This window comes from Callithrix jacchus, chromosome 9, assembly GCF_049354715.1.
Source record: "Callithrix jacchus isolate 240 chromosome 9, calJac240_pri, whole genome shotgun sequence".
NCBI classification, from domain to species: domain Eukaryota; kingdom Metazoa; phylum Chordata; class Mammalia; order Primates; family Cebidae; genus Callithrix; species Callithrix jacchus.
The window spans coordinates 135,143,175-135,169,058 of record NC_133510.1 but is presented as its reverse complement, the minus strand read 5'-3'; the positions used below and the strand labels follow the sequence as shown (position 1 = coordinate 135,169,058).

Below are 25,884 nucleotides of genomic sequence, written 5' to 3'. Positions count from 1 at the left end.
GCCCGGGCAGATCTCGAACTGCTGAGCCCGAGCGGTCCGCCCGCCTCTCCTCCCGAAGCGCTGGGATTCCAGGCGTGGCCGCCGCCCCGCCGCTTCCTCGCCTCCTCTCCCACGCATCCCCTCCTTTCTCCCGCTTTCCCTGAGACGAACTCATATGACCCTGGGCCCGCCCACATAATCTGGCATAATCTCAGAATCCTTAGTGCTATCTCTACGGCCACGATTCAGCCAACCACAAGCTCCAATTCGGGGCCTGGGCGCTGTGCCCACCTAAAGTCTGCAGGTAGAGAAGCCACAGGGGATAAGAGGGACTGATCGGAAAAGAGGACTGAGGAGTAGGGGGCCGGGTCGTGTGGGGCCTCGTGGGCCATCGACGACTTGGCGTTGGCTCTGAGATGGGAAGGCCGGGAACCCGATCTGACACCCCTTCCTAAGGGGCGCTCAGTGGGCTGCGCACGTCTTGTAAGGAGCTGGTGGCCGAGGCAGGAAGAGGAGGCTGGAGGGTGATGCAGTTGTCCAGGTGGGAGGGTGGCTCGCCTATGCTGAATGGCCCCCCAGGAGAGCGCCCGTCCACCACCCGGGCTCCAGGAGTGAGGGAAGGTCTTCATCTGCCCCCACAAGGAGGAGTAACACATGGAGGCCCCTACCGACCACGGCTGTTCCCTGCTCCCATACACCCTGCTGGTCAAGCTTGCATCCCGGGTCTCTGAGAGTAAACTGAGGCTGGGGGTTTGGACAGGCACCCAGGGGGGCACAGCTCTGTCGCAGTGCAGGCACCATGGCCTGGTCCCCTGGCTGGGAGCCCTGCACCCACGTGGCCGGTGTGTGCAGGCAGGAGTGAAGTCCCTCCCGCTCTGCCAGCTCGTCCCCTGGGCCCACCCTCGCCACCTGGCTCCAGCACACAGACTATACAGCAGCTTCATTCTCCACTGTCCAAAAACGCAGAAGCCACCAAGATGTGGGCAGGTGAATGGAAAACCTGTGGTACCTCCAGACAATGGGATACTATTCAGCCCTAAAAAGAAATGAGGCCCAGCATGGTGCTCACGCCCGTAATCCCAACACTTTGGGAGGCTGTGGACAGATCACTTGAGGCCAAGAGTTTGAGACCAACCTGGCTCTTAGATATAAAAACAGCTCTGTCCAGGCCTGGTGGCTCGCCTCTGTAATCCCAGCACTTTGGGAGGCTGAGGCAGGCAGATCATGAGATCAGAAGTTTGAGACCAGCCTGGCCAATATGGTGAAACCTCATCTTTTTTGTTTTTTTGTTTTTTTTGGAGACGGAGTTTCACTGTTGTTACCCAGAGTGGAGTGCAATGGTATAATCTCGGCTCACCGCAACCTCCGCCTCCTGGGTTCAAGCAATTCTCCTGCCTAAGCCTCCCAAGTAGCTGGGACTACAGGCGCGCACCACCATGCCCAGCTAGTTTTTGTATTTTTAGTAGAGATGGGGTTTCACCTTGTTGACCAGGATGGTCTCGATCTCTTGACCTTGTTATCCACCTGCCTCGGCCTCCCAAGGTGCTGGGATTACAGGCATGAGCCACCGTGTCCGACCTTCTTTTTTGTTTTTTTTTTTTTGAGGTAAAGTTTCACTCTTGTTGCCAAGGCTGGAGTGCAGTGGCGCAATCTCAGCTCACCACAACCTCTGCCTCCTGGGTTCAAGCAATTCTCCTGCCTCACCCTCCCAAGTAGCTGGGATTACAGGCGCACACCACCGTGCCCAGCTAATTTTGTATTTTGAGTAGAGACGGGGTTTCACCGTGTTGGTCAGGCTGGCCGCATCAGCCTCCCAAAGTGCTGGGAGTACAGGTGTGAGCCACCGCACCCAGCCTGAAACTCCATCTCTACTAAAAATAGAAAAATTAGCTGGGCACAGTGGTGCGCACCTGTAGTCCCAGCTACTCGGGAGGCTGAGGCAGAAGAATCACTTGAACCCAGGAGGCAGAGGTTGCAGTGAGCCGAGATCCTGCCATTGCACTCCAGCCTGGGCAACAGAGTGAGACCCAGTCTCAAAAAAAATAAAGAGTTCTTTGAAGGGTTAACCTGCTCAGCGTCCTGGCTCTTGGCTCTCTGCTCTCAAGGCCGGACCTCCGTATCCCCTGCCCTGGTAAACAGCCTAACTCCCCAGCCCTTATCTGTCTCTGGAGACCGCATTCCACATCTGCGACCCACTCTATAGATGACTCCTCCCTTCGCACCCGCTCCTTCCCCCGAAAGTGTACCGTCCACAGGTGTAACTGCATTCCTGCATTTTTCAAGTTAGCCAACGTGGCAAAACGCGTCTCTACTAAAAATACATAAATTAGCCGGGCTGGGCTCACACCTGTAATCCCAGCTACTAGGAGGCTGAGGCACAAGAATCACTTAAACCTTGGGAGGTGGAGGTTGCGGTGAGTGGAGTTCCCGCCGGTTCTCTATAGCCTGGACAACAGAGCCAGATGGTCTCAAAAAAAAAAAAAAAAAAAGCGGGGGGTGGATGAGCTCCCAGGCCGTGGGCATAATGTATGATTCCGACATAGTTTTCTTCTGAAAGAAGAAAAACTATGAGGACAGGAAGCCCAGGGGCCAGCAGCGGAGCTAGCGGGGAGAAGGGAACAGGTGGAGCCCAGAGAACATTAGGGGGATATGTGACGTGACACCTTTGCAAAGCCAGAGTGACCCCAAGATGTGAACTACAGGCTTCAGGGGGCAATACAGAACCTGTGGTATTATAAGTGTCCATGATTTTTAAAAGTCTGAGATACGAATACTGAGTTCAGTAGCAGTGACGAAGGCACCGCACGAGTGACGTGTTACTGACGGGGAGAGGGCAGACGTGTCCCTCCTTTCTGCTCAGTCTTCCTGCAGATAGAAAGCTGCTCCAACAGTGTTCACACGAACGGAATTCCCTGTTTGTAGTGACTGTCTGGGCATTTCTTTATGTATGGACGAACCAGGAGGACCAGTGCGCCCGCAGCCTGGCAGCTCCTTCTCCACAGCAATGCTGAGGGCAGCTGCTCCTGCCTGAGGACGCTCCGTTTGGAAGCAGCCCCTCCTGGGACTCAGACATCAAGGTCTCCACCTCCCCTTCCCCGAGAACACCGGCCTCTCCGTGAACTTTCACTTCTCTTACTTCTCTCATTAGGGTTAGCAGTTTTTAGCAAGTTACAATATGTAGTTTAAAAAATGCAAACCCTACAGGAGTTCAAGACCAGCCTGGCCAACATGGTGAAACCGTCTCTACTAAAACTACAAAAGCTAGCCGGGCGCAGTGGTGCGTGCCTGTAGTCCAAGCTATTCGGGAGGCTGAGGCAGAAGAATTGCTTGAACCCAGGAGGTGGAGGTTGCAGTGAGCCGAGATCTCGCCACTTCAACTAAAAAAACCAAACGGAAAAAAGACAAAAAAAAACTAAAAAACAAAAGGCCAGGCACGGTGGCTCACACCTGTAATCCCAGCACTTCAGGAGGCCGAGGGGGAGGATCAAAAGGTCAGGAGATCAAGCCCATCCTGGCCAACATGGCAAAACCCTACCGCTACCAAAAATACAAAAATTAGCTGGGTGCGGTGGCTCACACCTGTAGCACTTTGGGAAAGTGAGGTGGGTAGATCATGAGGTCAGGAGATCAAGACCATCCTAACACGATGAAACCCCGTCTCTACTAAAAACACAAAAAATTAGCCAGGTGTGGTGGCGCATGCCTGTAGTCCCAGCTACTCAGGAGGCTGAGGCAGGAGAATCGCTTGAACCCAGGTATACAGGTGGAAGTTGCAGTGAGTCGAGATTGTGCCACTGCACTCCAGCCTCGGTGACAGAGGGAGACTGTCTCCAAAACAAAGAAGGACAAAGGATTTAGATGTTCCTCCACAGACACAGATGGCCACCAAGTACCTGTGATGCTCAACGCCAGGACCCCTGGGGAAATGCAAATCCAAACCACAAGGCGACCGCCCTGGAGGCCCAGCTGCCCCAAGGCAGCAGTGGAACCAACGGCCTGAGGCTCCCCGCGAGTCAAAGCGGGTGCCTGTAATCCTGGTACCTTGGGAGGCCAAGGGGGCGGATCACGAGGTCAGGAGTTGAAGACCAGCCTGGCCAATATGGTGAAACCCCGTCCCTATTAAAATACAAAAATTAGCTGCACATGGTAGTATACACCTGTAATCCCAGCTACTAGGAAGGCAGAGGCAGAAGAATCACCTGAACCAGGGAGGCAGAGGTTGCAGTGAGCCGAGATGGTGCCTCTGCACTCCAGCCTGACAGAGCGAGACTGTTTCCAAAAAAAAGGAAGGTGCCCAAAGCTTCCCAAAGCCGGTGCCCTGCCCCCTGGCCTGTTGACCCCGCCCCCTGGCCTGTTGACCCCGCCCCCTGGCCTGTTGACCCTGTTCAGGACCCCCTACCTGGCGGGAGGGGCTTCCCACAGTGCAAGGGTCTGCACTGCCCCAGCACATCCAGCTTCTGCCCTGGGGCTGTATCCAGCCACTGTGGGCACCCATGGAGAGCCCTGGGCTCCTGCACCTCAGCTGAGAAAGAAAATGACAGAATCCTGAAAACAGTGACAAGCCCAACAATTTCAAAGGTTTATTTCCTTAAATTGATATTACACAATATAATGCAAAGGGCAGGAAATCACACAAAATTTCCTGTAAAATAGACAGATGGTCCAGCACGACCAGGTGGAGGACATACAGCCAGTGGCAGCGTTCTTGAGTCGAGGCACCCAGAACCTGCTCGGACACACACACACGCGGCCGCGATGGAAGCCAGAGGACTGGGGCCGGGGGGGATCCCCGCAGTGCCGGCTTCCCAGGACTCGGGATCCAGTCGGCCATGAAGCAATAAATACGCACATGCCCCGCAGTGTGAGAATAAAGCCATCAGGGTGATGAGGAAGAAGTCACGGGGGTTTCTTCTTCGAAGTCCAAGCACAGTGGCAATATTTCAAGTATTGCAAATAAAAACACACGTGTGTGTATTTTTGTCTATTCTGTGGCGTGTGACCCTGAAACCCCTGTGTGGGTCCACAGCCCCACCGCTGCCTCCAGCAGACTGGGGATTCATTCAAGTAGATTCAGGCAAGGCTGGCCGAGGGCTGGGCAGACCAGGGGAGCCCAGGCGGGGTTTGCAGCGCATGCCCACCTGGAACCCGGAAGGCAGGCCTCTCTGCGGACACCATCGGTGGCCCTGGGCAAGGCCGAGGCAGGCAGGGACAGGGCTGTCACCAGGCCTACCCTGCCAAGGAGCTGACATCAAAACTGTCGACGTTGGGCGGGCGCTTTTGCATATTTTATTTTTTCTTTGCATGAAGTATTCCCTCATCTGCCCCCAGCTCCAGGTGGGGAGGGTGCTGGGCACACACCTGTCCTGCTGCTGCCACAGGGAGAGGGCAGGGGACAGCCACCGACACAGGTGTGCACAGAGCAGCCTCACCCGCCTCCACCACACCCCTGCACCTCTGCCTCTAACCTGACCCAGTCCTCACTCTCCCAAAACCAATTCTTAAACACCTACAAGTTTTCTCCTTTAAAGAAAAAATGAGCTGCATAAAAATAAGACACATTTTAGGAATAAAGTGTGAAAAACGACAAGACGTTTCCAGGGCTGAGAGAATGTGTGCCTCTGCTGCTGGTCCCCAGAGGAGCGCCTGAGAAAAGCAGCGCCTCTCCCTCCAGAGCACGGCCCCACTCACCCAGAGCCCGTTCTCCTGAGGTCCAGACCTGGGCAGCTCCGCAGCCTGGCGTGTGTGTCCACATATGTGTTATGTACAAACACCAGGCCACTGCCAGGAATCACTGCCCAGCAGTCCCTGGGGAGGTCCAGGTTCTGTCTGTGTCTGCATAAAGTGCTCAGGTGACTGACAAAGCTGGGTGATGTCTCGGAGGGAGAGGCTCCTGGAGACGGGGGTGCCGAGGCCGCAGGCTCTTCCTGGGCACAGCGACTGCTGACCTGGCCTGAGCAGGAGCTCGCTTTGGCTTCGAGTCGGCAGCGGTCTCAGGCCCTTTGCCTGTCCTCTGGGGCTGCCCTGGGGCTAGAGGGTGGTGGCAACCGTGCCTGCTGTGCCAGGCAGCTGGAGGGGCAGAAGTTCTGTGATCCCCACCTGCAATAGACGGGAGGGCCTGCAAGCTGTGTGGCTCCTGACGTGCTGGTTTCGCCCCATGACCTGCAGAACGTCTGGCAGGCTGACTGTCCGTGGGGCCCCGGGCAGGACTCGGCACCAGCGATCGCTTCCATGGGCTTGTGTCAAGGAGTCCTGCCAGCACACGGAGCCCACCCCGCAGGTCTTGGCAGGACCCAGAGCCCAGCCAGATCAGAAAGGTCAGGCACAGACGCCGGTCAGCAGCGCTGAGAGTCTCCGCTCAATGCACAGCTTGCCTGCGGAGGGAGAGGGAGCGTGAGGGAGACGCCCAGAGCCCCCAGCCCCCAGCCCGGCACGGCACTCACACTTGGCCACGTTCTCGATGTCGGCCTGGTCCGAGAGCATGTGCTGTAGCCCCTCCAGGAGCAGCAGGGCCTTGTGGTAGCGCGGCACGCAGCCCTCGCGGTGCTGGAACATCTCGTCCAGGGCGGCCGACTGCACCTAGGGGCGAGGGCAGAGGCTGTACAGGGCCAGCACACCCACTCCCTCCAGTAAGGGCTTCCCTGCACTCACAGCAGCACCCAGGGGTGGCAGACAGGCGCTCAGGGCAGCAGCATGTGGGGGCACGGGCACTGATGCTGCCTGCTATGTGAGCTGGCCACAGGGCCTGGAACCAGATGACCCTGGCTGGCACTGCTGGCCCCACCCCAGGACAACAAGGCCTGCTGCTCAGTGTCATTATTGCAGCTGCCTGGCCAGCCTGGTGGGGAAGCAGGGGCAGAAGGTGGGCTGACTCTCCCCACGTGTGGTCAGCAGGGAAGCAGCGGCAGAAGGTGGGCTGACTCTCCCCACGTGTGGTCAGACTAGGTCTTTACTACATCATTATTTTTCTTTAAAAAGGAGACTCAGACACTTACGAGTTCATGCCTGTGATCCCAGCATTTTGGGAGGCTGAGGCAAAGGGACCACTTGAGCCCAGGAGAGAGCAGCTGTACTGTACCTCAGTCCGGGCAGCACAGCAAGACCTTCTCTTAAAAAAAACAAAGGCCGGGCGCAGGGGCTCACGCCTGTAATCTCAACACTTTGGGAGGCCGAGGCAGGCGGATCACAAGGTCAAGAGATCAAGACTATCCTGGTCAACATGCTGAAACCCCGTCTCTACTAAAAAATATATAAAAATTAGCTGGGCGTGGTGGCGTGTGCCTGTAGTCCCAGCTACTCAGGAGGCTGAGGCAGGGGAATCGCTTGAACCTGGGAGCTGGAGGTTGCAGTGATCTGAGATTGTGCCACCTGGCAACAGAGACTCTGTCTCAAGATAAAAAGAAAGGGCCCAGCTCAGAGGCAGCTCCTCAGAGCCCAAGCAGGGAGCCTGTGCTCGCAGTGCCACTGGGAGGCCTGAGGACACCACGCTTCCACACAGGTTGTCCTGGCCCAGGCGCTGCTGCTGGAGACGGACTCCTGACTGCAAGGCCTGAAGACCAAGTCTCTCATTTTACACTTGGGGAAACTGAGTCTCAGGGCGAGGCATAGCAGGATGCACATGGGTCGTGGCACATGTGCGAGCACGCAGCACGAGCTCTGAGCGCCTGCTGGGGGCATCGTGCTGTCACTTCCAGAGACCTCCAGAAATGACTCCCCCAAAGTCTCACCAAACTGTGGGCATCAACGTCCCCTCCCAGTGGAGGCAGCTGGCCTGAAGTTCCAGCCCGTGCCCCGCTGGGTCTGCCCGTCCCATACCATCTGCACGGCGTGGCTGAAGATGAGCCTCTCCGCAGTGATGCTGTGGATGCGGTCCAGGAGCCGCTGCTTGTCAAGGAAGAAGCGCTGCAGTCGCAGGCTCAGGCCCTGGCAGGACAGCACGCTGGCCTTGTACAGCTCGTTCAGCCTGCGCACCACTGCGGAGGACAAGGGCGGTCAGCTCAGGCTGCAGCAGACACCGGGCAGGCCTGCTGTGGTCACCATCTGCCGCGTGTACCCAGCGGGCACCTCCCTCCCTTCCTGCCACAGCCCTGGCTTCCTGCGGCCTGGCTCAGCACCTTGTCCTGGATGCCGTCGGACCCCATGGCCTCTATGCTTTGCATGCTGGACCAGGCCCCAAGGCCTTGCACCACCCTTTCTGACTGCTGCCCACCCGGCCAGGGCCTGCTTGAGCGGCCTCCGTGTCACCCTGTCTCCAGACCGTTGCTTGGCTTCCTCCCCAACCTGCCATGTGGGCGAGTGTGGACGGTCCTCACCCTGCTTCACAGTGGACGACAGGCAGAGCTTCCCGGCCCGGATCTGGTCGATGGCAGTCTGCAGACCAGAGGACAGCAGCTCGGCCACCTTCAGGTACAGCACCAACTGCTCTGCAAATCTGGGGGCAGCAGGCAGATCAAAGGAGGCAGGCTGGTCCCAGCCCCCAGGCCATCACCCGCCCTGCCCCGCCAGCACCCACCAGCACCCACCCCCATTCTCGGCTCAGCAGGCTTATCTGGTCGGCCACCACGCTCTCCTGCAGCTGGTACTCGGGGCCCCCGGCTGCCTCACTGGCACTGCCCTTCAGGGCTGCGATCTCCAAGACGTGCTGCACGAAGAGCAGCGTGAAGCGCAGGCCGTGCAGGATCTCCGTGTGCTCTTGCTGTGGGAAGGGGCTGTCAGCCTGGCACACGCTGCCCCGCTGGGGAGGGGGGCAGGGCAAGGTCCCCTCCGCTGCTGCCGCCTGGGCAGCTGGCATGGACCACACCCAACACCCCTGGGACTGCAAGGCCCCGCACACCCTCGCGCCAGAATGGAAACCTCTGCTCACTCCCGCCCTCACCTCCATGAGGGTCTCCTCAGGTAGGTCGGGGGCCTCGAAGGTCACACCCCCCTCCAGGTTGGCAGCAATGGGGTCAGCAAAGCTGCAGCCATGTCCTGGAGCAGAGAGCTCTGGGCCTGGGGCCTCACTGCAGGCTCCAGGCCCCAGGTGGCGGGCAGAGGAGCCAGCCGAACCCACTGCAGGGAGGAGGCAGTGAGGGGGAGGGCAAGTCAGGGCAAGCAGACACCACAGCCCACGTGCCCCCAGGCTCAGCTCTAACAGGAGAAGCACAGCAGGCTCTCAGAGCCCCTGCTCAACCTCTAGCCACTTACCACAGCCCCCAGGTCCCCAGCCCACCTCAGGCCAAGGGCTGCAGTGCCCATCAAGGGACCCTCTGGGTATCCCAACCCCCAGTGCAGATCTGCCTGGAGGAAAGCAGCTGCCACCGTCTGGGATGGGGTAGGTGGGTGGCCTGGTGTGCTACTGTGCCCCACAGGTGGGCCTAAGAGCCGAACGGACCTCAAAAGGAAAGGCAGCCCCCACCCTCATTATGGTGCTGGGAGGTAACCCCAGCGATGGCAGCCTCTGGCTAGGATCAAACCCCCACAAGCCCATCCCTCCCCAGACAGATGGGAACCCAGCCAGGCCCCAGGCCCAGAGCTCCGCAACACCATTGGCTGGGGAAACAAGGGCACACCTGTCTGTGTGGCCTGTGCCCATCAGGGCGACTCCTGACAAACACAGCATAGCCCACCATCCAGACACCATCCCTGCTCAGCTTGTTTTGGGGTAAGTGGCAATGAGCACCTTTCACTCACAGGTTGAGGGGCAGGGGAGGCCTGAGGGGGGGTACCAAAACCACGTCCATTTTGCATATGGGAAACACAGAGTGGGTTTCTCAGAGGCCTGAGCTGCTTCCTCAGACACCCCTAGGCTCTGGTGTGGGAGGACCACAGTCCAGAGACCCAAGTTGACACCCTCCTCCCCTAGGGTGCTGCCACCACCCCAAAAGGGACAGGGCCTCAGCTCAGCCAGCGCTCACCCGAGAACATCCTGGTGCGGGGTGCCTGGGGCGGTGTGCTCCCGCTCGGGGGAGAGCCCACGGTGAAAACTACTGGGGCGGGGCTGCTGGCACCCCCAGCACGGGCTCCTGGGTGCAGGCTCCCTCCAAAGCCAGCTGAGGGTGCTGAGAGAGCAAGGAGGGTCTCAGGAGCGTCCTGGATGCCCCTCCCCCCACAGCCCACGAGCCTCGCCCACACACCAATCTCCATGGGCTTCTCCTGCAGGCTCTCTGTGCTGCCAGGGTCCGGCGCTTGTGTCCCAAATGCCGCCTTCAGGAGCAGGTCGGTGAGGCGGCTGGTGCTGAAAGACCTGTGGGAGGGTATGGGGCCACGCTGGAGGCCAGGCCCGGCCCACCCTAACTGGACCTTGAGGGGACCCTCTGCAGGCCAGACACATGATGCACCGGCCCCTAGCCACCTCGGGAGGCAGCCACTCCGGTCACCTAGGCTTACAGGCAGGGATGCTGAGGCTCAGGATGGAGCCTGCTGGGGGCCTAGGCCCAGCCACAGGTGGGCCAAGCTCTCTGGCACCCAGCCACACTGGGTACCCACAGGAGGGTGGGGACCAGGCGTTTCCTGTTCCATCCCCCAGAAGTAGACAGCAGGACAATGCAGGGGGATGGGGGCAGTGCATCCGAAGCCCGTCCAAGGCCTATCTCCCCAACTCACCGGCCAAAGGGACCCTTGGGGTCCTCGCCTGGCCGCAGGCCAGGACCCAGCGGCTGACCATGGAAAGGTCCCACGTCAGAGAGGTCGGGCAGCGTCCGGTTTCGAGGGGGCGTCATGACCACGCCCTGCCGGGCTAGGAGGGCCAGCAGGTTCTGGGAGCTGGGAGTCTTTGGGAAGTCGAAGGAGGGCACAGCCTGGGAGGACAGAGGTGGGGTGACCCCTAACACATCCGAAGCCCCGGGCCCAGTGCCTGGGGGAGGCAGCCGCGTCTGCAAGGCACGTGGGAGTGGCCTGAGCGCGAGCCCAGGCGGGGGTCAAAGGCACAGCTGCCTTCCTTGGTCTTTGTTCAGGACTGGCCACCCTCACCCATCTCTTCCCCAGGGCTCTGTGCCCCTGCACACATGGCAGTGCCTGTTACCTTGGTGGGGGAACCCAGGATGGGGGGCAGAGGGTTTCGCTGCAGGAAGTCAGGCAGCTTGGGTGAGCCCCGCAGGTTCCGGCAGGACTGTGGCCCGTGGGACGGCTGGGGAGGGTTGGCCTGTGGAGGGCTGAACACGGCTCCCAGGGGGTCCGTGGGGGGTTTGGGCAGCTTGGGGCGGACAACGTGCAGGTCGGACAGGTTGGGGGCGCTGTGCAGGCGGCAGCCCAGCCCGGATGTGCGGGTGGAGTGCTCGGGCGCAGAGGAGCCTAGAGACAGACAGGCCTTGTCACTGCCTCCAACTCCCAGCCTAGGGACCCAGCCCTGGACAATCCCTTTGCTGTTACACAGAGGCCCCTTGGGGTGGCCGAGCTCCAAAGCCCACTGTTAAACCTGACCCCCAGCCAGCAGAGTAGACTGGCACAGAGGGGCCGAGCAACCTGCCCAGCTCGCACAGCCAGGAGCTGGAGAGGCAGCTGGCTTCTGTTCCATGAGCCTCCTTCCCACTCCTTTCTACTCGGAAAAAGCAAGGACTTTAGACCAGGACAACCACCCGAGCAAGGGAGGCCTGGCCTCCCCACCACCACCCCCTGCCCACCCCACACCTCCAGACTGCACCTACCTGGACGAGGGGACCTGCCACCACGCATCTCCGCTCCCTGTGGGGAGGGTGTCCCACTCCAGCCTGGCCGCTCAGGGATGGTTCCAACTTGGGGAAGAGAGACATCTGCTAGAGTCAAGCTGGGACAGAGACAGCGTGCCTCCTCCCCCACCACCCACAGACGCCCCTTCCAAGGCCCCCGCCTGCAGGCGCACCTTGAGGGGATGGCGTGTAGGGCCGACCTCCACCCAGGGACATCTTCCTGGCCAGGACGCCTCCATGCTCAGCGTGGGCAGGGGGTGAAGGGCTAGCCCGTGCAAAGCCCAGGGGGCTGGTGCTACCTGACCTGCGGATGGCAGAGGACCTGGGGACAAGGCGGGTATTAGGAGGGAAGGCCCCAGCAGCCCAGGGCCCCATGCCATGCCAAGTGGCTACAGGGCTGACAGATGGCTCACCCTCTGCTGCACTCCGTCCAGGTAACTGGCTGCACAGTGGGTGTGGGAGATTACCCCTTAGCATTCCTGCCCAGGGCACCAACCCAAGTCACCCTCACCTAAGTCTCCGCCCCCTGCCAGACACCCACTGGCCCTCACAGCCTTCTCTGAGTTCAAAGAAAGGTACCCCTCCCTCCCACCATTTACTTCTGTTAAAATGGGACAAAGTCAATATTGATTTTATAAACTCAAGACATTTTGCCAGTCAGAGAACTATCAAAGTAACTCTAGAAAGCGAAGAAATCAACAGAGTGAACGGTGGTGCTGAGTGTGAGTGCACGGCCTGCACAGCTGCACGTGCATGGCCCCCCGTCCCTCCATGGGAGCCGTGGAGGGACTCCGGTCACACATGCCCCTGGGCCACGCCTGGCTGCTGGAGACTCCGCACTCACCGAGGCGTTTGAAACGGGGTAGGTGACTGCAGGTTTCGCTCGATGCGTTGGTAGTTCTGCACCTGTGTGGGGACTGGGATGGGGACCGAGGCGCCGCACCTGCTGCTGGAGAACGGGCCGGCCCGGCTGTGGCAGAGAGAGGTCAGGGTAGAGGGTGAGGTCATGAAGCCGGGCCACCGGAAGAAAGCTTAAGCCCAGACTTGCCAGCTAGCACAGAGGTCACCCTGGGCTCCATGCCAGGTCTGAAGAGCTGGCCTCTGTGCCTCTACACACACCAACAAGGTGGCACTTGCACCCCACCTGGGCTCCATGCCAGGTCTGAAGAGCTGGCCTCTGTGCCTCTACACACACCAACAAGGTGGCACTTGCACCCCACCTGGGCTCCTGGTGTGACCCAGCCAGTGGGAGGCCACCCTGAGCGTTGCTGGCCCTACAGGCTCAGGGGTTGCGATAGGGCTGTGCTGGCCCCTGGCACCCCTGGTTGGTCCTCACTCACCTACTGTCAATACGCCTCCCACTACAGTCCCTTCTGCAGAATGTCCCAGCAGACCCTGCAAGGCCTGGGAGAAGGCAGGGGCACCTCGACACAGCAGGCGGGGGCTGGCTGGGACACACAGGAGGCCCAACCTCCAGCTGGAGGACTGCTCACAGCCCCACCCACCCTGCCAGGGCCCTGCTTACCCTGAGGGACTAGGGGAGCTGCTGCAGGGTGGGGATGGAGATGGGGTCCGGCCATGGCTCTCCAGGCCCACAGAGGCCACCAGCGAGCTCCTGTGGAGAACGGAGGCCAAGGGCATTTTCAAGCCACACGAAGCCTCGGCCTGCCCTGTGCCCCACCAGTCCCGCCTGCAGCGGACTCGGCAGTCTCAGCCCTCCCAGAGCTGCCTGATGACTCCAGGCAGGGGTAACATGGGCCACCTCCAAGATGACAGTTTTTCTTCCCTAAAATACAGGGCTGAGGGATGGGCGCTCACCCACTGCACATCAGGCTGTCTGGCGGGGGCTTGGCACTGGGTACCTCAGCAACCAGGTCACCTGCAGGGGAAGACAAGGCTGGGCCTGGAGCCCTTACAGGCTGCCGAGGGCCCCCACACCACTGAGGGTCCCTGCTGGACCCCCGCACACACTCCACCTTGCAGGGCCCTCAGTGTGTACAGCGGCCTTGCAGGGTGCAGAACTAGGGCGGCGTGTCCAGGCTACACCCTGCCAGCCCCAGACCAGCCCCGGGACACCAGAGCACCGCCTGCCTCCCTTTCTCCACACTTGAACTGTGCTTCCTGTCTCCTTGTGGCCTCAGCCCCAGAGGCCCCAGCCTTCAATACACTCTAGGACGGGTGGGGGAGGTCAAGCTGGGCCCAACCCCCTCCGGGAATGACCAGGTTCCCGCCCCCAAGGAGGCTCTGGCCTGCCCCTAGTCCTGTCTTCCTGGTGCCCTGAAAGCTGGCGAAGGGCCAAGGCCCTCCCTGGGTCCATCCCCGGGTCTGTCTGGGGCCCGCCACAGCCCTCACCACCCCCACAGGAGCCAAGCTGACGGGAGATGCAGAAAGCTCTGCATGAGTCATTGTTTCCCTGGTGGACACGGGGGAAGAAGTGCCAACCCAGACCTCCAGGAGCTTCAGGACACCCAGGGACAGAGTGCAGGGCCCTCGGAGGGGCTACAGACCCCAGGCCTGCTCCAAAGGTTTAGGCACCTTCGTTCAACATGTGGGCAGCCCCTGGACACTATGGGGGGAAGTTCCCAAAACACTAAGGAATAAACCCATCTGCAGGGTGTGGGGCAGCAAGAGCTGCTGAGAATCAAGCTAGGAGGCAGCAGGAGGAAGGGGCGTGAGTTCAGCGGCCAGCACCCCACTAGAAGAGCAGCACTGCCTGGGAGCCAGGCCTACGGCCTCTGGCCGACCACTAGGAGGACCCAGCTTTGATTCCCCAGAGACGGCCTCTCCAACAACGCTGAGCTGATGCTGGTGCCCAGGGGCCCATCCTGACTGCCTGTGAGTGCAGATGGGCTACATGGTGCGACCAACAAGTGCAACGCACGCTCCCCGCTCCCGGCCCTCAGATCACCAAGTGCAACGCATGCTCCCCCGGCCCTCAGACCACCAACTGCAATGCACGCTCCCCCCACCCTCAGACCACCACCAAGTGCAATGCACGCTCCCCCCACCCTCAGACCACCAAGTGCAACGCACGCTCCCCCACCCTCAGACCACCAAGTGCAATGCACGCTCCCCCACCCTCAGACCACCAAGTACAACGCATGCTCCCCCACCCTCAGACCACCAAGTGCAACCCACACTCCCCCCAGCCCTCAGACCACCAACAAGTTCAACATAAGCTCCCCCCACCCTCAGACCATCAACAAGTGCAACGCACACTCCCCCTGGCCCTCAGACCATCAACAAGGGCAATGCATGCTCCCCCCACCCTCAGACCACCAACAAAGGCAATGCACACTCCCCCACCCTCAGACCACCAACAAGGGCAACGCACACTCCCACCCCGGCCCTCAGACCACCAAGTGCAATCACGCTCCCCACACCCTCAGATGACCAAGTGCAATGCACGCTCCCCCCTCCCAGCCCTCAGACCACCAACAAAGGCAATGCACACTCCCCCGGGCCCTCAGATGACCAAGTGAAATGCACGCTCCCCCCGCCCTCAGATGACCAACAAGTGCAATGCACGCTCCCCCACCCTCAGAGGCACCTGAGCCCTGACCTGGAAACTGCGCGGGGACCATGACGAAGTCGTCTGTGTCACAGGAGGAGTCCTTGCTGCCGCCAGAGTCCCGGGAGCTGTGCAGGAAGCCAGTGGCATCGGCTGGGGAGGTCAGGGTCTTCTGCAGTTGCTGCATCTCGCCCAGGGACTGGGGGTCAATGGAGGGGCTGGTGAGCAGGTCTCAGGGACCCAGATACTCAGAAGAGCAGATCTTCCCTCCTTTGAGATAGCCCAGAACCCCAGCAAAGATCAGGGTGCTTGGGCTGAAGAGGGATGGGTACGTCTTTCTTCCTGGAGCTCTGCTCTCCTCTGTGCCCTGACGTGCCCTCCCACCATGCAGCCTGGGTGGGTAGAAGGCCTCAGCTCCCAGCAGTTCTGGAAGGCCCTGTTTTGGGGAGTTGTTCCCCACCTGCTCTCTGCACCTCACCTGTCCATCTGACAGCCAAGGAAACGAGGTGCTATGGGGGGGGCGTGTCCACTGTGGAGGCCTCTGCCACCACTGGTGGGCCCTGCTCTGAGGCCAGCGCCATGCTAAGGCCCAGCACACACCATCCACGTGGCAGTGGCTGAAGCCCCATGTGCCCGAGGGCAACTCTGTGGAGAGCCACACTCCCGTCGCCACATCTGAGCATCTGGCTATCAACAGGCGGACAAGCAAGCTCAGAGATCCGATCCGGTCACAGAGCAGGGGGCCAGGCCAGGAAAGCCCAGACACGAAGCAGTCACCATCAGCTACAAACACCACGCCCGAGAGCAGGAGCACGTTCAGATGGACAGATGGACAGCCCAGGGCTGGAGCCCCTGACTGCTGAATGGAGGGAGAAGCTATCAGGCCCCTGGGGCAGCAACTCACCGGCGGGGAGGCCAGGTGGGAAGTGGAGCTGCTGCTGGAGCTGCTGCCAGACCCGGAGCTTGGGTACGAGGGCACAGGCACAGGCGGGGCTAAGAGAAAAGTGCAGAGGTGAGTCTGTGCCATTCTCCACCCCTTCTCACCCTTCAGCCAGCCCACAGACTGCACCAACTCCACCACATCCCCTCCACCTCCCGCTATATCCCAACCTGCAGGAAGGCGGAGACTCCTCCTGAGGCATCCACGACTGTCACAGGGCAGCACCAGCCTCTCCTTCACCCCATCCCCATGCCCTCCCAAGCCTGTGGCACCAGGCCCACCCCTGGCCTTGGGGTCCCTGCTGCTGCAGTTCGAGAAGCTGGGTGCCCTGCCCTCCCTGGGATCCAGCTTCAGCTCAAGGGCTGCTCCCTCTGCCCCATACTCAGGGTCTAAGCAGACCAGAGAGGAAGATGTGCAGACCCCTCCGGAGCCCCAAGACCCACGGAACTCACACTTCCTGACTGAGGGGCTGGCGTCAAGGAAAGGGTGCTGGAAAAACTCATCTGCAGGAGAAAGGAGGAGTGAGGCCTCAGGAGGACCCGACTCTGACCCCAGGCCCCGAGCTCCAGCGGCTGCGGGGCACCTGCCCCGGGGAGACGGAGGACGGGAGCCCCGCCGGCGCCGGCTGTCCGAAAGCGCACGTGCACGTGGGGCTGGGGCGAAGGGGGCGGCCACAGCAGCGAAGGCGGGAGGGAGCGGGGCTCACCGAAGTCCATGCGGTCCTTGTGGTTGCGCTGGAGCAGGGCCAGGAGCAGCTGGCGCAGCGGGGCCGAGGTCTCCCGGGGGATGCTGCGGAGAGGAGGCTGGTGTGGGCAGGGCCGGCCCGGGGGGCCCGGGGGAGGGGCGGGGAGCGCGCTTACGTGGGCACCGGGGGAGGGGCGGGGAGCGCGCTTACGTGGGCACCGGGGGAGGGGCGGGGGCGCGCTTACGTGGGCACCAGCGTCTTGTTCTTCTCGTAGAACAGGCGCAGGTCCTGCGGGCTGCTGGCCTGCGGGGACGGGGCGGCCTGAGCGCGGGGTCGCGGCGTGGGCCGGGCAGGCAGACGCTGCGGCCCGGGGACCCCGGCTGGCACCGCCGCTCCCTGCTCTCGGGGTGACCGCCCCGCCTCCCACCAGCCACCGCCCGGGCGCCGCCCTCCCTGGGGGACACCGAGGCCCGCCCCGCGCCACAGCCACCCACAGCAGAGCCCGCCCCGCCGGGACCCGGGACCGCGGCCGCGGGACGGTCAAGCGGAGGGTGCGGCCCAGTTACCTGGAAGGGCGCCTTCCCGGTCAGGCACTGGTAGACGATGGTGCCGATGCTCCACAGGTCCGCCTTCCCGTCGTAGTGCTGCGACATGATGACCTCGGGGGCCTGCGGGACCAGAATCGCAGCTCAGGGGGAGGCCCCCACAGCCGCCAGAGTGAGCACCCCGACCTCAACAGGGCCCGCCGGCCACAGCCAACCAGAGCAGAGCCTGCCGCACCTTAGCCAATCAGAGCAGAGCCAACTGCAGAACCCACTGCACCCCAGCCAATCAGAGCACGGCCTGCCACACACCCTAGCCAAGCAGAGCAGAGCCTGCCACACACCCTAGCCAAGCAGAGCAGAGCATGCCAGGCCCTAGCCAACCTGAGCAGAGCCTGTCACACCTTAGCCAATCAGAGCAGAGCCAACTGCAGAACCCACTTCATCCCAGCCAATCAGAGCAGAGCCTGCCACACACCCTAGCCAAGCAGAGCAGAGCACGCCAGGCCCTAGCCAACCAGAGCAGAGCATGCCAGGCCCTAGCCAATCAGAGCAGAGCCTGCCACGCACCCTAGCCAAGCAGAGCAGAGCATGCCAGGCCCTAGCCAACCAGAGCAGAGCGTGCCAGGCCCTAGCCAACCAGAGCAGAGCATGCCAGGCCCTAGCCAATCAGAGCAGAGCCTGCCACGCACCCTAGCCAAGCAGAGCAGAGCATGCCAGGCCCTAGCCAATCAGAGCAGAGCCTGCCACGCACCCTAGCCAAGCAGAGCAGAGCCCGCCACACCACAGCCAAGAGCCGCCCGGCTCGGCGCCCGCCCGGCCACAGCAAACACACCATGTACATGGGGGAGCCGCAGAGCGTGGCCGCCATCATGTTGCTCTGGAGGTACCGCGCGAAGCCGAAGTCAGCTGCGGGAGAGACACGTCAGGACGGGCGCCGGGCTCCCCGCCGTGCCAGGCCGTGCCCGCCTGGCCGCCCGGCGCTCACCGATCTTGACGCGGATGCTGTTGGGGTTGGCGCGGCGGCCGGCGGGGTTGGAAAGCAGGATGTTCTGCGGCTTCAGGTCGCGGTGGATGATGCCCTTACTGTGCAGGAGCCGCATGGCGCCCGCGATCTGCTGCAGGAAGAGCCTGATGGTGTCCTCGCTCAGCGTGCGCATGGCTGCGGGAGAGGAAACCCAGCCCTGGGCGGGGGCAGGCGAGCCGGGTCGGGGCGGCGCGGGGAGCACCTGGAGCCCCGGGGCTGCAGCTGCTGCAGGGACACGAGGGGCCGCGCAGCCCTCCGCCCTCCTCTCCGTCCCCCGTACTGCGCTGCTGGGAGCCACTTGGTCCCAGGGCACAGCGGCCGGACAGGTGCTGGAAGCCCCGCCCGGGAGAGAGCAGCCCCTCCGTGCCGCCTTCCCGGCATCCAAAGGCCAGCTCTGAGCAGCCCTGATCCGCAGCCCGAGTCCCCGGGTCGGCTGTCTCAGCTCTGCCCAGCTTCAACGTCTGTCTCCCAGGACGGGGACGGGGATGGTGGGGTCTGTGCCCTCGGGGGGCCGCGTCCACACTCCCACCCCAGCGCTGAGGGCCACGCACGGCTCAGCAGGTTTGAGAGCGGCCCTTCCGGCTCCCAGGTGCCCAGGCCCAAGCCCCCTCCAGACCCTCAGGATACCCCAGAGGCCGCCGGCACCACACATGCCCCCACGCGCACTGGCCCTGTGGCCCGGACCCACTCCGGAAGCCTGAGATCAGACGGGCAGCACCACCTGCCGTCCTGCCCACTCCCCCCGCAGCCCTGGCCGCACGGCTTAATTTTGGGTGGGCCAAGAGCCGCTTTCCAGCCACATTATGGAGACCAGCCCTGTGCCCCTTGTGCCGCTCCCAGGGCCGTCACTCCACCAGAAGCCTGGCACTATGCTGGTCACAGCTGTCTCCCCAAGCAAGGGGCAGGTGCACAGACGGGCGGCATCATCACATCCGGAGCAGCTCAGCCTCCCGAATCCTCTCAGGAGCCCCAGGGGACAAGAAATCCCGTCTCACAATCAGCCAGGGACCCCCTCAAGCCAGGCCGCCTCCCAGGCCGGGCCAGGGTAGCCCTGATGTGGGGCCCCGTGGGACAGGCTGGCAGCCTGTCTGCTGTGCTGGTGCACTCACTGTGCAGGTAGTCGGCCAGATCCCCGCCGTTGCAGTACTGTGAAAGACCAGACACACGTCAGGCTGCAGTGGGGGGCCAGGACCCACCTCCCAGCCCTGCCCAGCCTCCCCGCCCCTCACACTTGGACACTGTTCCCTGGACCCTTAAGCAGCCATCCACCCTACGGTGGACGTCCCCACAGTCCCAGCTGGAAGACATCAATAGTGCTCAGTAGGTGCAGTGGCTCTCCCCTGTAATCCCAGCACTTTGGAAGGCCAAGGCAGGTGGATCGCTTGAAGTCGGGAGTTCAAGACCAGCCTGGCCAACGTGGCGAAACCCCGTCTCTAATAAAAATACAAAAATTAGCCGGGCATTGTGGCCCATGCCTGTAATCCCAGCTACTCAGGAGCCTAAGGCAGGAGAATCGTTTGAACCTGGAGGCAGAGGTTGCAGTGAGCCGAGATGATGCCACTGCACTCTGGCCTGGGCGATGGTGAGACTCCAGCTCAAAAAAAAAGGCCAGGCATGGTGGCTCACACCTGTAATCCCAACACTTTGGGAGGCCAAGGCAGGTAGATCACGAGGTCAGGAGTTTGAGATCAGCCTGACCAACATGGTGAAACCCTGTCTGTACTAAAAATACAAACATTAGCTGGGCATGGTGGCAGGTACATGTAATCTCAGCTACTCAGGAGGCTGAGGCAGGAGAATCACTTGTACCCGGGAGGTGGAAGTTGCAGCGAGCAGAGGTCACTGCACTCCAGCCTGGGCGACAAAGTGAGACTCCGTCTCAAAAAAAAAAAAAGCTCATCACCTTCCACCCTGGCCACATCCCTCCCTCCGGGGCTCCCAGGGCCATGGCCATCAGCCTGTGCTTGTCCTGGCCCCACAAGGGACTCACCTCCATGACCAGGTACACAGAATTGGCCATCTCCTGCAAGACAGAAAAGAGGCTGTGAGAGGTCCCAGTGCCACCTGTCCCTACCCAGCCCCACTGCAGGGAGTCTGACGCAGCCCCAATTCAGCCTGGGCAGGCCCCACAGTGCCAGGAATTAGCCGGTCAGCCAGTGTCCAAGAGAGGAGGATGTCTGTGGCCATGTGCTTTGTAGGTGGGAGAGTTCAGAGTGCTGTGTTTTGTGGCCATCCAGGTCTCCATCATGATCAAGGTAAAGGTCCCTGGTCCCCCCATACCAGTGACAATTCCTGGCCAAGGACATACCCCCTAGCAGGAAGGGCGTAGGCCCTGACCCTCAAGACATGGAAACTCAGCTCCTGAGCCCAGAATCAAAGACACCAACAGACTGCAGGTTGGTGCTTCCACATTGACCCAGAGGCCCGCAGGCCTTCACCCTACCCCAACCTGAGCTGACCCAGAGGCCCGCAGGCCTCCACCCTACCCCAACCTGAGCTGACCCAGAGGCCCACAGGCCTCCACCCTACCCCAACCTGAGCTGACCCAGAGGCCCGCAGGCCTCCACCCTACCCCAACGTGGCAGCAGCTCAGGTTGCCACACATGGCCCCAGTGCTTCCAGCAGAAGGCATCCAAGCCACCCCCTGCACGGCAGGGCCAGCAAGGCCTGGCCAGCAGCTGCTTAGCCCTCAGCTCAAACAGACTTGACCCGGGTGCCACCTGTACCCGCCCTTGCCTGCCTCATGAAACTCTGAGTGAGGCACCAGCGCCAGACACAGTGCACACCCCGACAGCCAGCACGCACACCCCCACCTGGGACCCGGGCCTCCCTGTGGCCTACCACTCCTCGAAGCCACGGGTGAGCCCTCATCACCCCCACATCACAGACGAGGAAAGTCAGGCCCAGGAAACCATATCAAAGCAGGGGTTTGGCTGGATGATCCAGGCCCCCACACCCCACCTGGGGCCTCAGAACAGGAGGAAGCCCTTTCTCCACAAAGCCTCTCCCTCTGCCCTGCACCTGTCCACACGCCCGGGGTGCTCAAAGGGAAGCGAATCCACACCTTGCTGAATGGCCGTCCCACTTCTACCCCGAGCTGCCCCAAGTTCTCTGAAAGCAAGGGGGAGCCGCACCTGGAGGGGGCTGCAGGAGGAACAGCACTCTGCCTGCGGGAGCCTGGCCCCACACAGGATGGCTGACAGGGCTCCTGCTCACCCCGCCCCAGCAGGCCCTGACCAATCAGAAGGACATCCACAGTGCCGCTGGTGACACCTGCTTCGTAAACGGGAGAAGGCCCTGTGCCCCCAGAGCTGCGCTGAAGAGGGGCCGTGGGCTGGTGCAAGGGTGCTGAGCAGGGGCAGGCTCAGGAGAGAGTGCTCTGGGACGGCTAATGCTCAGGCAGCATCCCCGGACCCAGACACCACGTGGCCAGAGGGAGACCCAGAAGCCCAGGCACAGCCTGGTGGGACCTGCCCATGAGGTGGGCCTTGGCCCACTGTACCCACAACCTGTGCACCGCAACCCCCACCTGGGCTCACCTGCCTGCTCGGGAAGAGTACATGGGAAACCCAGGCCCCCCAACAGCTATGGGGAGAAATGATCCACAAGCGGTGCAGGGCGGGGCACAGGATAGAACGACAGTGCCAGGCAGAACCCAGGAAGGAGGAGACAGAGCTGGACCCAGAAATCACTTCAGGACAGCCCACTCCCTGACCTGGGCCTGCCACTACCCTCCCCACAACCACTCCAGGGAGTGCCTACATCTCTCCTCCCTCTCTGGGGGCCACCTGCCCTGGATCACACAGCCAGGAGCTCCCCAAGTCATGACCTGCTCACCAGAGCTCCAAACCCACCAGCAAAGCCAGGACAAGCAGGGATGTGTCAAAGACAAAAACAGAGGCACCCCGCAGGCGGAACACCCAGTGAATGTGCAGAGCAGGGCCCAGCCTCCCATCCCCCAGCCACTCACCCAGGCCTGGGCTGTGTGGGGCTGGGGGTGCTGACTGAAGCCTGAAGCCTCCTCCCACCTCCAAAACCCTAAGGCAGCCACCCCTCAGCCCTAGAAAGGCTAAGGTCTGGCCAATACAATGGCTCATGTCTGCAATCCCAGCATGTTGGGAGGCCAGGGCAGGAGGATCACCTGAGCCCAGGAGTTTGAGACCAGCCTGGGCAACACAGCAAAGCCCTATCTCTACAAAAAAATACAAAAATTATCCAGGTGTGACACTGCAGGCCTGCAGTCCCAGCTACTCCGGGCTGAGGCCCAGGAGGCCACAGCTGCAGTGAGCTGGGAGATCGCACCACTGCACCCCAGTGACGTGACGACTTCTTAAGAAACGGCCCACCAGGGAGATCCCGGTGGAGCCAGTGACGCGTCCCGGGCCCATGGGACTCTGGCAAGGAGGCTCTCCCCACCCCATCCGCTGCTCACACTGCAGCAAGGGTCCCCAACACCCCTACCCAGGGCACCTGGCCCTGCCATCCCTCCAGCCACACTGGCCTCATGGGTGTTGGGACCCACCTCACTACTGACGCATCTAGACCACTGGCTTTGCCCCAGAGTCACAGATGTCACCCCCATGTCACCTTCCCAGACCCTCCTACACTCCCCACTGAGCAGGCCACCTCCTCCATCCCCAAAATCCTGGAGCACCGACTCCCAGAAGGGAGTGGGCGGGGGGGCTGTGGGGCCAGCGAACCTCCAGCCTCCTCACTGCACTTCAGATGGTCCCTTGCAGAAACCATGGCCTGGCCCACGCTCAGCCTCCCTCCCTGGGACTCAGGGCCAGAGCGGGTGGGGCTGCAGGGACTGTCTGGGGGCATCCACCTCACTACAGACATTGGCCCCAACTGCCCTGGGACAATGACAGCTTGACAGGCCCTCAGGGCTGTGGACATCCAACTCCCTGAGCTGGGCGTTAGGGGCACACAAGGCCCTTCCCCGTGCCTCCAAGAGCCTCCTGTGAACTGGAACTCCACCAGCCCTGCACGAGCCCAGGCAATACGCGGTCACCAGCCCACTTCCCAGATGAGCACACTGAAGCCCCAGAGGCTGGGAGACACGCTCAGGCTGGGAAGTGGCAGGGCAGCCCAAGCAGGGGGACTGGAGTCCCATCCTCACTCTCTGCCCATGCCAATGGGAAGCCAGTAACCCTTGTGTCCTGGAAGGGCCCAGCCTTGCCGCCTCCAGTCCTGGCAGAGTCAGGGATGAGGAGTGAGGACAAACAAGCCCCAGTCCATACTCCACCCCACCGGGGCTGGGGAGCTGCTCCAGGGCAGCTGCAGGCCCAGGCCTGACACAACCCCCAACTCACGGGGCCCCAGCTGGGCATGCCCACCCTTCCCACAGGGCAGCAGTGACTCTCTCCGGGGCTCCTGAAGGGGGTGAGGTGAGAGCACAGCCTCATCAGCCACCGCTGACCTCCCCTGCCCAGCCTGGGCCCACCCAGAACCCACACAGGGCATCGGGTTCCACCTCTCCTTGCAGCTAAATTTGGTCTTCACAAGCTACCCCAGGGAGCGAGAACCGGGCAGGCTCCCAGCACCAAGCCACCCAGTTAGACACCAGAGAGGGCCATGGCTGCCCCCCTGGGCTCTGGGAAGAGAACCAGCCACCCAAGGCAGAGCAGCTCGCCTCTCAAAGGACGGCCCAGGGGTTCGTCCCATCATGACACACACAGCTGTGGCTACACAGCCCACACCCGAACCAAACACCAGGCTCCCTGAACCATCACCCCTACCCCGGGTGGTGAGTCCCACCTTGTCGCCTATTTAAAGGGAGGAAATGGAAGGGCTGCTGAGCGTTCCACAGGCTGTCCCTGAAAGGGGGTGGTTAATCTCCCCCACATGTGCAGCCGAGGCTCAGAACACCTTTAAAAAGGCAGCAAAATCCACACCCCCATCTCTGGGCAGCCTGCCTACGGGACCCGGGACAGCACCACCGCGGCAGGCCAGGCCCCCACCCTGCATGCACGTACAGCGGGCCAGAGCCAGGTGTCCCAGGCAGCCTGGCACGGGCGTCTGGGCACGTAGGAGGCCGCCCCGCCCCCAGGGTGCTAAGGTGCTTTACTTAATAGGATCCAGGCTTCCACCCTCTGCCAGCCCTGCTCCTGTCTGGTGATCCTGGGCTGCGCCTGGTGAGCAGGCGCTGACCTAGTTCACGCCTCCAGAGCTGCCCTTCTTGGCTCCAGAAAGTGGCAAAAGCCACAGCTGTGGCCGGACAGAACCACTCTGCACCCCAGGCGGGGTCTCCTGGACAGCTCCCAGGAGGGAAGGGATGCTGGCTCCACCCTGAGGAGGAAGGCCCACCCTCTGGTCCCAAGGAACCACCTGCAGCCGCCCACTGTGTGTGGGCCTCCTGGGCTGCAGGGCTGACTAACCTCTGTGCCCCGCCTGCTGGGCCTGGGGGTCTTGACTATCCCGGAGTTCAGCTTCAGGGGGTTGAGGCAGGTCCCTAGATGCAGCAGGGCAGGGGTGGGTGGCCCGACCCTCTGAGGGCACAGTCTTGCTTGGAAAAAGCGGGGCACACTCCCAGTGCAGGCAGGGCGGTGTAAGCTGCAGAGACCCTCAGGAAGACACCAAGTCCACACATTCCTCCCGAGGCCCGGCCATCCCAGTTGGTGCACACCCCCGTGAAACCTGCTCCCAGCAGCTCTGTACTTCAGGTGACTGAGACTGGACCCCCAGCCATCGTGGACAGATACTGATACGAGGTTATAGTTCCACAACAGGGTACCACGCAGGAACGAAAACCAACTCCTGTCACCCACGAGACACAGCACCCCTCAAACCCACGGCTGAGATCCCACCTCTGGGCTTAAAGTCAGCGTGTGGCAAATCGAGCACGTGGGCACCAGGAACCACGCTGAGGTGCAGAATGAGTGCGCACAGCAGGGGGCACTCGGAAGCAGGGCCGTGCCCTCGCTGGGAGGGAGGAGAGCAGCCTGGGATGCAGGCGTGGCTTCCGGCTGGCGCTTGCTACGTTACACAGGCCTGTTGTCATGCATCTTGTCATCTGTTCTGCACTTTCCAGTATTTTTATCCCTTATTTTTTTTGAGATGGAGTCTTGCTCTGTCACCCAGGCTGGAGTGCAGTGGCGCGATCTCAGCTCACTGCAGCCTCTGCCTCCGAGGTTCAAGTGATTCTCCTGCCTCAGCCTCCCAAGTAGCTGGGACTACAGGTGCACACCACCACACCCGGCTAATTTTTGTATTTTTAGTAGAGACGAGGTTTCGCCATGTTGCCCAGGCTGGTCTCAAACTCCTGACCTCAGGTGATCCACCCGCCTCAGCCTCCCAAAGTGCTGGGATTACTGGCATGAGTCACTGCGCCCAGCCTTATCCCATGATTTTATTTTATTATTTTATTTTTTTTGAGACGGAGTTTCGCTCATTACCCAGGCTAGGGTGCAATGGCACGATCTCGGCTCACCGCAACCTCTGCCTCCTGGGTTCAGACAATTCTCCTGCCTCAGCCTCCTGAATAGCTGGGATTACAGGCACGAGCCACCGTGCCCAGATAATTTTTTGTATTTTTAGTAGAGACGGGGTTTCACCA

At 61.6% G+C, this 25,884-nt stretch overlaps 1 protein-coding gene across 2 annotated transcripts in view; it reads right to left on the bottom strand.

The window, feature by feature from the left end:
• Nucleotides 1–4,545: 4,545 nt before the first annotated feature.
• ULK1 (unc-51 like autophagy activating kinase 1) overlaps nt 4,546–25,884 on the bottom strand; it is a 28,403-nt gene continuing 7,064 nt past the window's right edge. Inside the window, exons 4-28 of one of the 2 annotated variants that reach the window (XM_054239148.2) lie at nt 20,317–20,349; nt 19,436–19,472; nt 18,288–18,483; nt 18,135–18,208; nt 17,324–17,425; nt 17,002–17,060; nt 16,779–16,861; nt 16,525–16,575; nt 16,037–16,125; nt 15,184–15,331; nt 13,440–13,500; nt 13,147–13,236; nt 12,466–12,591; nt 11,795–11,943; nt 11,601–11,687; nt 10,979–11,247; nt 10,561–10,754; nt 10,092–10,201; nt 9,873–10,016; nt 8,852–9,027; nt 8,499–8,671; nt 8,289–8,407; nt 7,792–7,949; nt 6,420–6,555; nt 4,546–6,350 (exon numbers count right to left, since the gene is read on the bottom strand). In XM_054239148.2, the coding sequence (XP_054095123.2) occupies nt 6,295–6,350; nt 6,420–6,555; nt 7,792–7,949; nt 8,289–8,407; nt 8,499–8,671; nt 8,852–9,027; nt 9,873–10,016; nt 10,092–10,201; nt 10,561–10,754; nt 10,979–11,247; nt 11,601–11,687; nt 11,795–11,943; nt 12,466–12,591; nt 13,147–13,236; nt 13,440–13,500; nt 15,184–15,331; nt 16,037–16,125; nt 16,525–16,575; nt 16,779–16,861; nt 17,002–17,060; nt 17,324–17,425; nt 18,135–18,208; nt 18,288–18,483; nt 19,436–19,472; nt 20,317–20,349 (2,920 nt within the window). In that variant the 3' untranslated portion in view covers nt 4,546–6,294. The remainder of the gene's footprint in view (nt 6,351–6,419; nt 6,556–7,791; nt 7,950–8,288; nt 8,408–8,498; nt 8,672–8,851; nt 9,028–9,872; nt 10,017–10,091; nt 10,202–10,560; nt 10,755–10,978; nt 11,248–11,600; nt 11,688–11,794; nt 11,944–12,465; nt 12,592–13,146; nt 13,237–13,439; nt 13,501–15,183; nt 15,332–16,036; nt 16,126–16,524; nt 16,576–16,778; nt 16,862–17,001; nt 17,061–17,323; nt 17,426–18,134; nt 18,209–18,287; nt 18,484–19,435; nt 19,473–20,316; nt 20,350–25,884) is intronic. The other variant, XM_035258227.3, reaches the window with a different exon arrangement.